We start from the raw sequence: 16,646 nt of genomic DNA on the forward strand, positions 1-16,646 counted from the left end.
GAAAAAAATGAGCGTGAGGGGGGCCTAGTTGCCCTCCACTTTTTTTGGTCACTTAAAAAGGGCACTAGAACTGTTAATTTCCGTTCCAATGAGTCCTACCACGATATTCTAGGATCACTGGGTCAATACGATCACTCCTGGGAAAAAAAAACAAACAAAAAACAAATAAACATGCATCCGTGATCTTTCTTCTGGCAAAAAATGCAAAATTCCACATTTTTGTAGATAGGAGCTTGAAACCTCTACAGTAGGGTTCTCCGATACGCTGAATATGATGGTGTGATTTTCATTAAGGTTCTATAGCTCTTAATGGGTCTTCCCCCTTTTTTTGAAAATCAGCCAAATTCTCTCAGGAGCGTAGCTTTTGATAGGTACAACTAAACTTGATGAAAATTATATATTTGAATTCAGAATTGAAATCTGATTCTTTTGATGTATTTATCGGTATCAAAAACCCGTTTTCTAGAGTTTCGGTTACCATTGAGCCGGGTCGCTCTTTACTTACAGTTCGTTACCACGAACTGTTTGAAAATCACTGAATTTATTGCAATGTTAATTTTCCTATGCTTTGAAAAGAGATCTTGCTCTCTGACCGGACATGTCATCAAAATGAATTTGTGCACAAGCGATCTTTAAAAAAGGCTCTAAAATTTGGCCGGTTTATTTTTTCCAATTTAATTCCCAGGAAATAAGAAAAAAAAAATCTAAAGTGAAACCTGGTAGCTTTTTTTGAAAAAGGTCTGGAGCGTAAAAAATTGAAAATTTGAAAAATCGGAACTGCTATTAATTTTAAAAAATGCTTTAAAATTAACTGGCTGGATTGAAAATTCTAGATTTTTAAAATTTATTCATCCACGATTATTTTTGTGTTTTTACATTTTTATGTCTTGCAGGTCGTGAATAAAAGCGACAAAGTCGAAATTAACTTCAAATTGTAGCTCTTGTTTTAGTTTCTGTATTCTAAACTTTTCAGCTTTCTAATTCGAATCGTTAATTTCATATTTATTTGTGGAAAAAAATGAATTCTGATTTTGTTCTACAGTTTTACTTAACCCCACTTTACACCCCCTGGCTGGAAACATACCCAAGGCTAGAAAGGGTTAAAACATATTTAATCTGAGTTTAGCTGTTGAGAGAATCACATAATGACTAGGAGGAAAACGAATGACAAAGGATGGCTAAATCTAAAATAATTGCGGGAAGTACATAATTTATAAGTAATTGTTTGGAATAATAACTTGATTTAAGATTTGATCAGTAGCAGTTTTAGGTCTCCTAATGGAGGGGGGGCATCATAATAGTGTGAAATAATACAACAACTCCCCCCTCCCTGCCAAGGCTTGGAACCACCAATGTATTTTATTAAAACGGTGAGAGAAACCATAGCGTAAATGATAAAAAAGACCCTAATTGAAATTCTTTTTATGTGTCTTACTTTCTCTCTACCGACTCAATTTTACTTATAGAGGTGTTCTGGGGTATTTTCAGCTGGGTTTGAATTGTAAAGGAAGGTGGAAGATATTTTCCGCCGGAAGTGGGATTTTCCGTGGGAAAAATCTTCCTGGTGAAATTATTCACAGAAGCAGTTATAAACTGGGAGGGGGATAATTTTTGTTTGGATTAAGAATTTAGTTTAGTATTTGTTCATTAATGGTTTTAGGCCTCATAATCATGGGGGGGGGGGCCAAGGTATACCAAAGGAGCGTAAACATATGAAATAAAATGAAGTTCATGACACGAAAACAGGGAGAGGTGCAGCTGTCCCCAACCAAGGACGTCCATTTTATTTGATTAAAACAGTGAGGGTAACTATCGCGTAAATTAAAAAAAAAAATCACGGGCAATAAGGTGGGAGCAAACTCGCTTCTCATAAGCAGCCTTGGATGGAAGGAACTAAAAAATGTAATTAAAGCGTAAATTAGTCTAGATTGGGCAGTATTCAACGTGTAGTGTATGGGTAGCGAGGTTTGTAACATAAAAAACTACAGAATCATCCTCCTAAATGAAAAAATATGTTCTTGTTTGAGACGGTTGAAAAGGGCAAACGGTAACCAAGGAGGGTGTGAGAGGGGTAATGGGCAAGAAGAAATTAAGTTTCTTAATGTATTTGGTTAGTTAGCAAAATCTCTCACTCTAGCTTATGTGAGAGGATATTTCCAATGAAGAGTTTTTGTGGGGGAAGGGCATGGGAGGAAGAGCTAGATTTCCGAGCAATAATTAAAAACCTATAAGAAATTAAATAAGAAATTAAGTTTTTCAGCTGAAAGTAAGGAGCAACATTAAAACCTAAAGCCAACAGAACTCATTACGTATATGAGGGAGTTGACCATTCCTCAGTAGCTCGATCTTTACACCAAAGTGTTCTGTGAACTCCAGTTAAACAAGCATTGACTAAGCTCTAGTGAAATCAGAAACCATTCTTCAGGGTATCAATGTACTCTAAAATAAAACAATATTTGGTAAATTTACAGTTTACAACATAATTAAAAAATAGCTCTACAACATAAGTTTCTTAGTTGTGTAAGCTCAGTTTAACCTCAGAGGGAGAAAGTATCTATGAGGATGATGTTACTTAAAAATACTGAATAGGCAAATTATAAAGAAAATTTAAGATATTACAGAAAAAATAGCCGAAAATTCAATATTACAGGGGACGAAAAAAAATATTATATTGATAAACTTGCGTAAACTAACTATAGAAGAGAATAAGCATTCATTACCGAAATTTGACTTTTGTATGTTTAGAAAAATCCATACAGTGCTGATATCTTCCCTTTTCTTTTTTTTTATTTCTGCAGTGCAGAAATGTTGTGTTTGGGCTTGATTTAAGAAAAATAGAAAAGGAAAAGCAATACAACCTTCAAGAGGTCCATTTTATGCTCTTTTCTACCTAAAACACTGCTGAAAACGGATTATAATTACTTAAATATAGATTAAATTCCAACTCTTATTAGTTTTCAAGCCTGACATTCGCCGACAGCAAATCATTAGTAGTCAACTGTTGCATCATAACTATGTCTTATTCCAAACTTGACTAGGTAATGTGACGTCCAAAAATCTTGTACCAATACCGCAAAAAAAGGAAAGAAAAGTCTTTTAGAAATTGTCTCAGAATCGAGACTTCAATATAGAACCGGAATTAATAAAAAAAAATAGTGCAATCGCCCCACCACTAGTAGATACCCTTCCTTCACTCCTAGTTATGCCTCTGTGGGAAACTAAATTTGCTATTTGACTTACCCAATATATACGGGTTCTCCTATCTTCATTGTTCCAATCTTCAGGAACTAATCTGTAGCCCGGTCCCACAACTGGTCCTTGATGTTTATTAACGGATAACTAAAAAGAAATGATTATATAAGAGTGGATGGCAACTTAAACTGACAAATAATATCATTAAAAAAATATAATAAAATGGGATGCACCGAATTTATTCGACCAAGACTGCAAAGGGTTGCACATAGTGGCGATTTTCTTAGTAAGCAATTATAATTCGATTAAAATTATTTTCAGTTATATTATATTAAGTATACTAATTGCAAGAAAACGGCTTAGAGCAATAATAACGATAAATGTTCATTTTAAAACTGCGTGTCTAAATGCAAGATTTGGAAAGTTTTTAGGTGTGAATGTGGTCTCTTGGAAAACCACAAATTCCTCTATAATAGTAAGATACATTTTAAAACTTACTGGGATGCTCAAATACTTCCTTATAGATATTGTTTTTTCCTATTACATTCTCTTTTTTAGGGTCATGATGATGATCATCATAATCATTTTACCAATAAGAGATTAGAACAACCTAAAAAGGTCTCAGGATATTTGGTTGTTTTTTTAGATTAAAATGACTGTTAAGCTAACCTAAAAAGGTTAAGCTAACAGCAAGAACGAGTTTTACTAGTGTGATAAGATTCTATAAGCATCTACAAAATTCTATAGTAATTCCTGATAATGAAGGAAAAAAACTTAACTGTTGGAATTACCTGTAAAAGTTTTATTCTATGTGGTTTGCTGTGCCATGGGACCAGATATGGTTGCCTTGCCCAGATCAAGAAGATTCAATATGGTTGACATCCATTTGCGACAATCTTGTGCTTCTTCTTTAGTAAATCCAAGCCAGCAGCTCTGCCACTTTCTGCCAAAATTTTGGAGTCCATCAATGAGGTCAAGTTTGATGATAACAGTATCCCACCAATTCTTCAATTGAACCACCAGGTTGCCTATGCCAATCTAACAAAGCAGCAGCTAGAAGCACTTGCTTGATTAAGTGGTCACCTAGTCTTCTCAAGATATAGCTGAGCCAGCATAGTTTTGAATTTTCCAAGCCCAATTGAATCCTCAAAATTTTACATAGACAGAAGTAGTCTAAGAACTATATTTCCAGCAGATGAAGCAACATCATTGGCAAAGTTCTAACTGCAGAGAAGAGAACAGATCTAACAGCTGCTTTATATAAATATGATTTTTTTTGCATCTTGCAGGAGACAAGTTCAGATTTGGTAGTCTTGGGTTAAAAAAAATTGATTTCAAGTCAGGTTTTGCCCATCAATCAAACAGACAGAATGTTTCTTTCCATTCAAAGTCAGCTTTGGCACTAGAGGATGAAGTATAGCATTATTTGTTTTTATTGTGTAGGTCTAATGGGATTGCAAGCACAACTGACAAAGATATGCAGTAAAAACCCTTTCAGTTAGTCTTATGCTGATGATAAGACACTTCTAATATCCAAGACTCATAGTCATAGGGTAAAGGCACCAATGATTTGACAGTGCAATTTTGGAACCACGGTCGAAATTTTCCTTCAAAACAGGTTAACTCTGCTTAGTTGTGACTTGGAGCCCCATCTCTTGAAGCCTTCGTTATATTTTGGCAATGCAAAATGTGGAAACCATATCTAATACACCCTGACAAGAAGAGAATGTTAAGTTCAATCATTTTCCTGTTTTCTACACAAAATGAGCTCCTAACAACTTTTTAGTTATGTAATGTTCAAACTATCATTAACTGGTTATTTTTTGGCGAAAAAAAGTTGGGATCAGCCGCAATGCATCAAGATACATCTTATCTTTTCTAAAATAAAACCATACTGACCTTTTCTTAATAAAATAAAATTAAAATGGCAGCTTATATTATGTTGACAAAACTATGGTCCAAGAGTCAAAAATTCTTCTCTGATGTAGTGGAATGCCAGACCAACTAAGAATGTTCCTTCAGCCAAATTAAAATGTAGATGTTCGCTTCTCTTACGAGATTCATTTCTTTTGAGAATATCTTGTAGTAACCTTGTCAAAATTTTCGACAGACAGCAACAGGCCCTGTCAAAATATAGGCGACTCTGTCTAAACTTCACTGAACATGTAAAACAGATGAGAAACGATTGGTGTCGAAATTAAAGGGTCCTCTGACAAAAACATAGTTGTCGAATTTATGGGTACTTTCTCAACAACGAAATATTTTGATGATTATTATTTGTAATACTGTAAAACATTAATTTTTTTTCAATCTCAGTTTTACTGATTTGATGCTAGATTTTTCCATCACCTGGGGAACTGCTGCTTGGTCTCCTGCTATGTTCATATTTTTAAGCATTTGACTTGGTTGATCACAACACTGTAATTCATTTACCACAGAATAAATTTGAAGTACACCCTATCTTAGTGAATTTCATACAGGTTTTTGTTCAAATAGATCCCAAGCTGTGAAATACAAAATACTCTCTCAGAACCCCTCCCTACTTAGCATGGAATTCCTATCCCACCTAAAATGCTAATGAAACATGTTAAACTCCTTGGTGTCACAAACTTCTAATAATCTTAAGTAGGACATGCATATTTCAAGAATTCTGGACTTTCTGGACAAGGATAGTCAAAACTAATCTTTTTTTAAATGGATTAAACTGATAGATTAACTTTGAAATGGCCAAAAAATGACAACACATTAACTGTCAACAACAAAGAAATCTTTTCTGTACCATTGAATCTGATAGAAAGTGGGCCATTCCAGATAGCAGTTATAGAGACCTATATCACACTACTGTAGCACACATAATATTATAGAGACCTAGGTCACACAATTACACTCCATATGATTATCCAATTTAATCCTTATACATAAGGCAATATTTTCAGTTTTTTGCTTCCACTATGTGAATAGGATTTGATACATTTAAAAATGCTGAAGAGAAACAAAGAAATAAAGTAAAAAGAATAGGCATACTGAATCCACAAGGATCCACCCACAAGTGTTCCCCAAGTATTTCAACACATGTCAAATTGGGTTCGGACTTACGTCAAAAACAGGTAACTTTTTTTTCTGTCAAATTTGTAGATGAAAACGCTCCACTTTAAATTCCACTCCAAGTCTTTAAATTAAGCCTTCTGGAGTAGATAATGTTTTTTTTTTTTTTTTACTAAAGCCGTAGAATCATTGGTTCCTTTACCCCATAGGTGAAGAGATCTGACAAGTCTATTCTAGATTTCAATTTTTGTTCAAAAGCTATATTTGATGATTGAGCAGCAGACAACAAGTGAGCAAGGCAAATATTTTTGGGGCACATGAAATCAAATTCCAAACTTGGTTTGAGCTGTTTCCATTTGCCTCATTCAGATATCCATGGTACTTGATTTTTTTCAAAACTTCAATTTCTTTTTTTTGTCATAAAAACAAGCTAAACCAAACATCAGGATTTCAGCTTTAGGAATACTGATTTTTATTCACATAAGTAAAGTTGTCTATACCACTTTGAAAAACACACCATTTCTTGGGCTTTCGTGTCACTCTGAGGCAGAGGACCAAAGCGTTTGGAAGAGATATATGTTATTCAGGTATAGTTTGAGGCCAGCCAGCTTATTACCAAAGCTCAGAATGGCCCTGGATATATTGTGAAGTAAAAACAATATGACATTGAGGTTGCAGCCCTTTCCTACACAATGCTCATTGATAAACTTTGTGGATAGCTATCTGTTGGCCTGGAGTCAGACTAGTGCATTGTTGGTTTTGTTACTGCATAGTTATATCATTTGCATTGAGGTATGTGTAATCATACACTACTAGTGCTAATCTAGTGTAACTGAATTAATGCTCCAAAAGATGTGAGCACTACAAGCAATGCTGAAAGCAACTGCTACTAGTGTTATTGCTTGATTGGAAAGCCAATGCCTGGAATGATAGGGTTAGTACTGGCTACTAGCAGCACTACAAGCAAATGTTGGACAATGCTATAGACAGTACTTATAGCGTCCCCCAATATGTGGTGAAATTCCTGAAATTATCACATTTTCGAGGAAATAAAATTTGGTTCTAAAATTCACAAAATTCATCCAAGAACCAATATACCAGCTTCCCTTTTCGCAAAACTAGGTCCCCAAATTAAAACCTTCACTATAGAGTGAAGACCACAGAGATTGTGGCTGGGCAAAAGACAGAAGGCAGACAATTATTTGGTCTTGCCTGAACCACACTCATTACTTACCAATCTTGCCCCTTCTTCAACCCCTTTTAGGATAGGCTATAAGAAATTAATGGGAGTGTTTATCTTTTGCTGCTGTAATCGGCAAAGCAATAGTTTCAAAGGTTATATGCTGGAATATCCTTAGAGAACTACCTATAGAGAATGAAAAATGTTAACAATTTTTGCTTTATTGTATGAACAATATGTAATTGTAATTAATACATTTTTGATATTTCAGTTTTTTTTCCACATTTTATAACATAGGACTATTGATAAATTTCTGAATAGTCTTTCTTCAGTTTTGAATCATCCCTGAAACAGAGCAATTTTTTCAAAATTTGTCTATGGAGGATGCTAAAGTATTTGTAGTGGCTTCAACATGAAATTCATAAAAAAGTCCATTAACTAAAGACAATTCTATGAAAAATTAAAGTAAAGATAGTGTTTTGTTTCAGAAAAAGGTGAAAATAATAGACTTTTCAAAATTAATGAAATATTATTTAGAAAATTTATAAATTTCTTTAAAAAAAAGTGAAAAATGCCAAAATAAGTGAAGAAAAGCTTAGCTGCATGCAAAATGTGTTAACACCAATTATTCAGCATATTATAAAGTAAGAATTGTTTCAAAAAATGTTTCCTTTTCTAGGCATGCACACAAACTTTCTGATTGAGCAGAATTTATAAGTTAAAGGCATTTTGCCTTAAAAACCGATTTCATGGTTTTTCACACTTTTTACAACATATAGGCTATGGTTGTGTATTCACAAAATTAATGAATCACATTTTATTTTTGGTTTCCTTGTAATTTGCAAGTAATTTGCAATTGTAATTTGCAAGTCCTTGTAACAGTTTTAAAGTTACTAAATAAATAATAGTTTTTCCCAAATTATTGGGAGGGGGCAACTAACCCCCTCAAACAATCCCATTGATGGTGTAAGTCAAGGATCAGCTCAGTATATAAAGAAGCCTGTTCAAAAAACAATTCTTACTTCATAATTAAATAAAAGATACAAGTCTTTTCAACTGCAAAAATAAGGAGCAATACTAAAGCTAAAACAAACAGAAATTATTACATCTGTGAGGGGGGTTTGCTCCCTTGTCAATACCTTGCTCTTTATGCTCAAGTTCAAATTTTGTTCCAATTTTTTAAGAATGACCCCTAAATCACATAACTCTTTTAAAAGTACGGTACTAAAAATAATTTAGTGTAAAGAGCAAGGTATTGACAAGGGGGCAAACCCCCAATATACATAATAATTTCTTGTTGTTTCAAGTTTTAATGGCGCTTGTTTTTTTATTTTATTTCTGAATGTTTTTTAGCTAATGTTAAGAAATCCAGCACTTCCTTCATGGAAATTATCTTCCTCCATGAAAAATTCATCCATGGAAATATCCTTGAATGTAACCTTCCCCCCAGATATAATCCCCCTGAAAATGTCTGTATTCATTAACAGCAAGAACAAGTTTTACAAGTGTGATAAGATTCTATAAGCATCTACAGAATTCTACAGTAATTCCTGATAATGAAGGAAAAACACTTAACTGTTGAAATTACCTGTAAAAGTTTTATTCTATGTGGTTTGCTGTACTTTCTGTGGGACCAGATATGTTTACCTTGCCCAGATCTAGAAGATTCAATATGGTTGACACCCATTTAAGACAATCTTTTGCTTCTTCTTTAGTAAATCCAAGCCAGCAGCTCTGCCACTTTCTGCCAAAATTTTGAAGTCCATCAATGAGGTCAAGTTTGATTATAACAGTATCCCACCAATTTTTCAATTGAACCACCAGGTTGCCTATGTCAATCTGAACAAGGGGCAGCTAGAAGCACTTGCTTGATTAAGTGGTCACCTAGTCTTCTCAAGATATAGCTGAGCCAGCGTAGTTTTGAATTTTCCAAGCCCGATTGAATCCTCAGAATTTTACATAGACAGCAGTAGTCTAAGACCTACATTTCCAGCAGATGAAGCAACATCATTGGCAAAGTCCCAACTGCAGAGAACAGATCTAACAGCTGCTTTATACAAATATGTTTTTTTGCACCTTGCAGGAGACAACTTCAGATTTGGTAGCCTTGGGTTAAAAAATTTGATTTCAAGTCAGGTTTTGCCCATCAATCAAACAGACAGAATGTTTCTTTCCATTCAAGGTCACCTTTGGCACTAGAGGATGAAGTAGAGCATTGTTTGTTTTTATTGTGTAGGTCTAATGGGATTGCAAGCACAACTGACAAAGATACGCAGTAATAACCCTTTCAATTAGTCTGATGCTGATGATAAGACACTTCTAATTTATAAGACTCACAGTCATAGGGTAAAGGCACCAATGATTTGACAGTGCAATTTTGGAACCACGGTCGAAATTTTCCTTCAAAACAGGTTAACTCTGCTTATTTGTGACTTGGAGCCTCATCTCTTGAAGTCTTCGTTATATTTTGGCATTGCGAAACGTGGACACCATATCCAATACACCCAGACAAGAAGAGAATGTTCAGTTCAATCAGTTTCTTGTTTTCTACACAAAATGAGCTAACAACTTTTTAGTTATGTAATGTTCAAACTATCATTACTGGGTTATTTTTTGGCGAAACAAAAGTTGGGATCAGTAGCAATGCATCACGATACATCTTATCTTATCTTCTCTAAAATAAAACCATAATGACCTTTTCTTAATAAAATAAAATTAAAATGGCAGCTCATATTATATTGACAAAACTAGAGTCAAAAACCAAGAGTCAAAAATTCTTCTCTGATGTAGTGGAATACCAGATCAACTAAAAATGTTCCTTCAGCCAAATTCAAATGTAGATATTGGCTTCTCTTACGAGATTCATTTCTTTTAAGAATATCTTGTAGTAACCTTGCCAAAATTTTGAACAGACAGCAACAGCCCTGTCAAAATATACAGTAGGTGACCCTGTCAAAACTTCACTGAACATGTAAAAAAGATGAGAAACAATTGGTGTCGGAAATTAAAGGGTACTCTGACGAAAACATAGTTGTCGAATTTATTGGTACTTTCTCAACAACGAAAGATTTTGATGATTATTATTTGTAATACTGTAAAACATTAATTTTTTTTCAATCTCAGTTTTACTGATTTGATGCTAGATTTTCCATCACCTGAGGAACTGCTGCTTGGTCTCCTGCTATGTTCATATTTTTAAGCATTTGACTTGGTTGATCACAACACTGTAATTCATTTACCACAGAATAAATTTGAAGTACACCCTATCTTAGTAAATTTTATACAGGTTTTTGTTCAAATAGATCCCAAGCTGTGAAATACAAAATATACTCTCAGAACCCCTCTCTACTTAGCATGGAATTCCTATCCCACCTAAAATACTAATGAAACATGTTAAACTCCTTTGTGTCAATAATTTTTAATAATCTTAAGTAGGACATGCATATTTCAAGAATTCTGGACTTTCTGGACAAAGATAGTCAAAACTAATCTTTTTTTAAATGGATTAAAGTGATAGATTAACTTTGAAATGGCCAAAAAATGACAACACCTTAACTGTCAACAACAAAGAAATCTTTTCTAGACCATTGAAGCTGATAGAAAGTGGGCCATTCCAGATAGCATTTATAGAGACCTATATCACGCTATTGTATCACACATTATATTATAGAGACCTAGGTCACACAATTACACTCCATATGATTATCCAATTTAATCCTTATACATAAGGGAATATTTTCAGTTTTTTGCTTCCACTATCTGAATAGGATTTTATACATTTAAAAAAGCTGAAGAGAAACAAAGAAATAAAATAAAAAGAATATTCATACTGAATCTGCCAGGATCCACCCACAAGTGTTCCCCAAGTATTTCAACACATCTCAAATTGGGTTGGGACTTACATCAAAAACAGGTAACTTTTTTGTTCTGTCAAATTTGTAGATGAAATTGCTCAAATTTAAGAAAATTTGAGTTTTGTACCCTTTTCTGATAAAACTTCAAACTTCTGATCAAACAGTTAGATTTGTAGATATTCTTTCTACATACTGAGACGTTTTTCAAACCAAAAGTCTATAAATTAAGCCTTCTGGAGTAGAAAATATGTTTTTTTTATACAAAAACTGTAGAATCATTGGTTCCTTTACCCTATAGGTGAACAGATTTGACAAGTCTCTTCTAGATTTCAATTTTTGTTCAAAAGCTATATTTGATGATTGAGCAGCAGACAACAATTGAGCAAGGCAAATATTTTTGGGGCAGATGAAATCAAATTCCAAACTTGGTTTGAGCTGTTTCCATTTGCCTCATTCAGATATCCATGGTACTTGATTTTTTTTTTCAAAACTTCAATTTCGTTTTTTGTCATAAAAACAGGCTAAACCAAATATCAGGATTTCAGCTTTAGGAATACAGATTTTTATTCACATCAGTAAAGTTGTCTATACCACTTTGATAAGCACACCATTTCTTGGGCTTTTGTGTCACTCTGAGGCAGAGGACCAAAGCTTTTAGAAGAGATATATGTTATTCAGGTATAGTTTGAGGCCAGCCAGTTTATTACCAAAGCTCAGAATGGCCCTGGATATATTGTGAAGTTAAAACAATATGACACAGAGGGTGTAGCCCTTTCCTACACAATGCTCAATGATAAACTTTGGGATAGCTATTTGTTGGCCTGGAGTTGGACAACTGCATTGTTGGTTTTGTTCCTGCATAGTCCATCATTTGCATTGAGGTATGTGTAATCATACACTACTAGTGCTAATCTAGTGGTACTGAATTAATGCTCCCAAAGATGTGAGCACTACAAGCAATGCTGAAAGTAACTGCTACTAGTGCAATTGCTGGATTGGAAGGAGAATGCCTGGAATAATAAGGTTAGTACTGACTACTAGCAGCACTACAAGCAAATGTTGGATAATGCTATAGACAGTACTTACAGCATCCTCCAATATGTGGTGAAATTCCTGAAATTTTCACATTTTTGGGGAAATCAAATTTGGTTCTAAAATTCAAAAAATTCATCCAAGAGCCAATATACATGCTTCCCTTTTTTCAAAACTAGGTCCCCAAATTAAAACCTTCACTACAAAGTGAAGGCCACAGAGATTGTGGCTGGGCAAAACACAGATGGTAGACAATTATTTGGTCTTGCCTGAACCACACTCATTACTTACCAATCTTGCCCATTCTTCAACCCCTTTTAGGATATAAAAAATTAATGGGAGTGTTTCTCTTTTGCTGCTGCAATCAGCAAAGCAACACTTTCAAAGGTTATATGCTGGAATATGCTTAGAGAACTACCTATAGAGAAGGAAAAATTTTAACAATTTATGCTTTATTGTATGCAGAATATGTAATTGTAATTAATACATTTTTGATGGAGCTAAGCTTTGTCTTAGCTTATTTCAGTTTTTTCTACATTTTCTAACATAGGTCTATTGATAAATTTCTGAATAGTCTTTCTTCAGTTTTGAATCATCCCTGAAACAGAGCACTTTTTTCAAAATTTGTCTATGGAGGATGCTAAAGTATTTGTAGTGGCTTCAACATGAAATTCATAAGAAAAAGTCCAGACAATTCTATGGAAAATGAAAGTATAGACAGTGTTTTGTTTCAGAAAAAGGTGAAAATAACAGACTTTTCAAAATTAATGAAATATTATTGAGAAAATTTATAAATTTCTTTAAAAAAAAGTGAAAAATACTGAAATAAGTGAACAAAAGCTTAGCTGCATGCAAAATGTGTTAACAACAATTATTCAGCATATTATAAAGTAAGAATTGTTTCAAAACATGTTTCCTTTTCTAGGCATGCACACAAACTTTCTGATTGAGCAGCAGTTATAAGTTGAAGGCATTTTACCTTAAAAACTGATTTCATGGTTTTCTTGCCCCCCCCCCTGGCTGAATGATGCTGCCTTATTTTTATATTTTTGTTCTGAGATTTCTATTATTTAGCATTAAAAGTAGCAATTAGACGTAGTTTCCCCCACCCCCCTGGAATTCAGCTAATGGGCGCCCATGCTAGACATGAGATCCTATGCTTGTGAACACTGCTTAAGAAGACAATTCTTACTTTAAAATATGTATAATGATCCTAGTTAACATCTTATCCAAGGGGAGAACCTTTATCCTCAAATTTTTCCTTCTTTTTCCAACTTAAAAGAAAAAAATTAAAATTTTTGTCATGCTTTGAAGAAAATGTGTAAATCTTTTGAAATTGTTGCTATAAATTGTTTTTTATAGATGGTGTTCATCCTCTTCATTGTTAATTCCATTTTTTTTTAAATGATTGATAAAGCAATAGCAAAAATACAAAATATTGCTATCAACATACATACTGTATGCATACAGAGTATATACCCCCACTCCCCTAATGTGAAAATGTATAACCAAAATTTCATTCTGAACTTATATATTAACAAATGACTGCACCCTAAACCCTAAACATATCTGAATTGTGGTATATATTTGCACATTGGGGAATAGGGTGGGGGCAAAACTCATTTATGATGCAGATGAAGGTCATATTTAGAATCAGAGTGCAATTTTGGTTATTTATTTGTACATTACAGGGGTGGGGGTATAATAATTTTTTTTAATCATTGAAAAGCAATGGTGAAGCAAAAATACAAAATTGTCACTTTTTGTCACTGCTTCATCTATCATTAAAAAAAAAAACAGAATTAACAATGACCACAATGAACACTATCTATAAAAAACAATTTAGATCAACAATTTCAAAAGATTTACACATTTTCTTCAAAGCAGGGCAAAATTTTTTATTTTTTTCTATTAAGTTGGAAAAAGAGGAAAGATTTGAGGATAAAGATTCTCCCCTTGGATAATATGTTTACTATGATCATTATACATATTTTAAAGTAAGAATTGTTTTCTTAATGTGTCTCCTTATCATAGGCAAGAATTGTAAATTTTTACTGCAAGGGATACCAACAGATGGCTAATTTGACAGAGAATACACACAAATCATGAAATTAGCCAAACAGTATTATAAGCCTAGGGGCACAGCTGGACATAAGGAATCATGTTAAGAAAACAATTCCTAGTCTATAACATGTAGAATATTCATAGCTAACACATTTTGAAGGGGGAGAACCTTTATCTTAACTTCTCTCCTTATTTTCCTAAGAAAATCATGAATTTCTTATGGGCCTAACCTAGCCTATAGTTGCATCCTGAATCTAAATATAGCATTTATTTGCATCACAAATGAACTTTAAATCCATGTCACCCATATGATGGATGTCTGTAAGCACTTACTGGATTATGGATAAGAATCGAATTGTAGTCCTTTTCCCTGGAATAGAAACCAGAATGAATCTGGATCTCCCTATCACAGCAACATTCGTGAAGGAAACTTTTCGTTGTGTTTCTTTGATCAAATAAATCTTTAATGTATTTTAAACTGGATGAATAAGCAAAATAAAATTCCTCTAGAGACAGAACCATGTTGTGTTTGAAATTTGAAAACAAATTCTTGAAAAAAACAGCACTACCAAATGTCATTATGTAAAAACAGTAAAAATCAAGGCGAAAACAGGTGAATTTCCGCTCAAAAGTGTGCAAATCACAAATTCGCAAGAGGTCCCTCTCACCGTTACAACTCTTACTGTTCTGTCATTTTCAAGTAATTATCCCCAAGCTCATTTGAGCTTGTTGCAGTTATTGTAATGACTTGTTAGAATTAACAAAAGAGACCGTTTTTGCCTCAAGAAAAATAGACGATTTGTGCTCAACCATTGCGTGGGGTTGCTGGGTTGTCATTGCTAGTGATTTGTTACTATTTCTAGCGATTTTTCCTGTCCCATAAGCAAAAAAAATTTTAATCAGCACATAAATCATCAGACTATTGAAGAAAATCACTGAATAAAAGAAAAAACTCTATAATCAAGTTATATTATTTCCTACAAGCAGCAGCCCTGTCTAGTTGAGCTCAACTTGTGTTTTATTTATTTATTTATTTATTTATTAAATGAAAACCCGTCTGCAAAACTTTAAAAGGACGGAGCAAAATATGAAATAAAGCTAAAGAGAAGAAAACGATGGGTTTTGTTGATAAATATTGACAAAACCCATAAAAATCAAATAAAAACGCCAACTTATAAATAGATCAAGGACAAAATAAGAATAAGAACAAACAAAGCAAAAGCCTATTCAGACATACAACATCAACATATTCATACATATATAAACAAAAAAAATAGATCTCCACAACAAATTCACGCAATAGACACAAATCTCGTATTATCGAAATTAAACGGTGTACCAGTCATTTTGTAATTGTTCAGAACTAAGCCTTCGGTTAAGCTTATTAATCAGTTTAGAGATTGCGAATTAAGGGTCAGCAAGTCCATACTTTCCAAATAATGGAGTGAAACAATTACAAACCATTTTATTATGAAAAGTATTTTTGCGTGAAAAATTGACTGGTTGAAATTCTAAATAAACCAAGGTTGTCATAGTTTGTAAATGTAGAATTTTGCTATTTATAACCATTGGTTACTTTTATTTAGTGTTAAATTTCAGACCAATAAAGCATTGGGGATGGGGGGGGGGTATTGTAAAATAAAAAATCTTCTGAAACAAAAAATAGAATTCTAACCTCACAAAAGTAAATTTTAGAATTTTTTTTGTTTTAGGCTTATGTGGACAAATGGGTATTATTCTACAATATACTGCTTATAGGTTATTGATAAATACAAACAGCAAGTAGAAACAGCAGGAAATTGTGTCTTAAGATTGTGGAACCTTTACCCTAAATTAATTTTTTGGCTTTATATCCAAATGCCGTCTTCAGCAAAACAAACGAAAAAAAAGTAATAATAGAAACTCATTACCATTAGAACTAAAATCTTTTCAGAGCAGTCTTAGCATCCAAACTTCAGTGAAGCCAAACCAGGACTCGGTTCCTGTCCTTTCTTAAAAAAAAAAATATTTTAGCATTTTTGCCACACTACTACTGTAACGCTCCTCATCCATCCCAATCTATTCAGAGCCTCTCTCTTTACACCCTCCGAGGAGATTCTCATTTACTTCAGATCTTTCTTTATGACATCCTCTCACCCCAAACGAGCATGATTTGATTTTCCTTCAGCTCTAGCAGGTTGAAAGACAAGGACAATCTTTGGCAATCTGTCATCCTTCATCTGCAGAGCGTGCCATGGCCATTTAAACCTTTCTTTTAATTAATTTAAAAAACTTTTTCC

At 33.6% G+C, this 16,646-nt stretch overlaps 1 protein-coding gene across 1 annotated transcript in view; it reads right to left on the reverse strand.

Annotated features, from left to right (window-relative positions):
• LOC148950346 (uncharacterized) overlaps nt 1-14,889 on the reverse strand; it is an 85,556-nt gene extending 70,667 nt beyond the window's left edge. Inside the window, exons 1-2 of the mRNA XM_089091842.1 lie at nt 14,701-14,889; nt 3,241-3,339 (exon numbers count right to left, since the gene is read on the reverse strand). Of these exons, the coding sequence (XP_088947968.1) occupies nt 3,241-3,339; nt 14,701-14,889 (288 nt within the window). The remainder of the gene's footprint in view (nt 1-3,240; nt 3,340-14,700) is intronic.
• Between the last annotated feature and the right edge of the window lie 1,757 nt (nt 14,890-16,646).

This window comes from Artemia sp. Qi Xiang Cuo, chromosome 7 (assembly GCF_049724085.1).
Source record: "Artemia sp. Qi Xiang Cuo chromosome 7, ASM4972408v1, whole genome shotgun sequence".
Taxonomy (NCBI): domain Eukaryota; kingdom Metazoa; phylum Arthropoda; class Branchiopoda; order Anostraca; family Artemiidae; genus Artemia; species Artemia sp. Qi Xiang Cuo.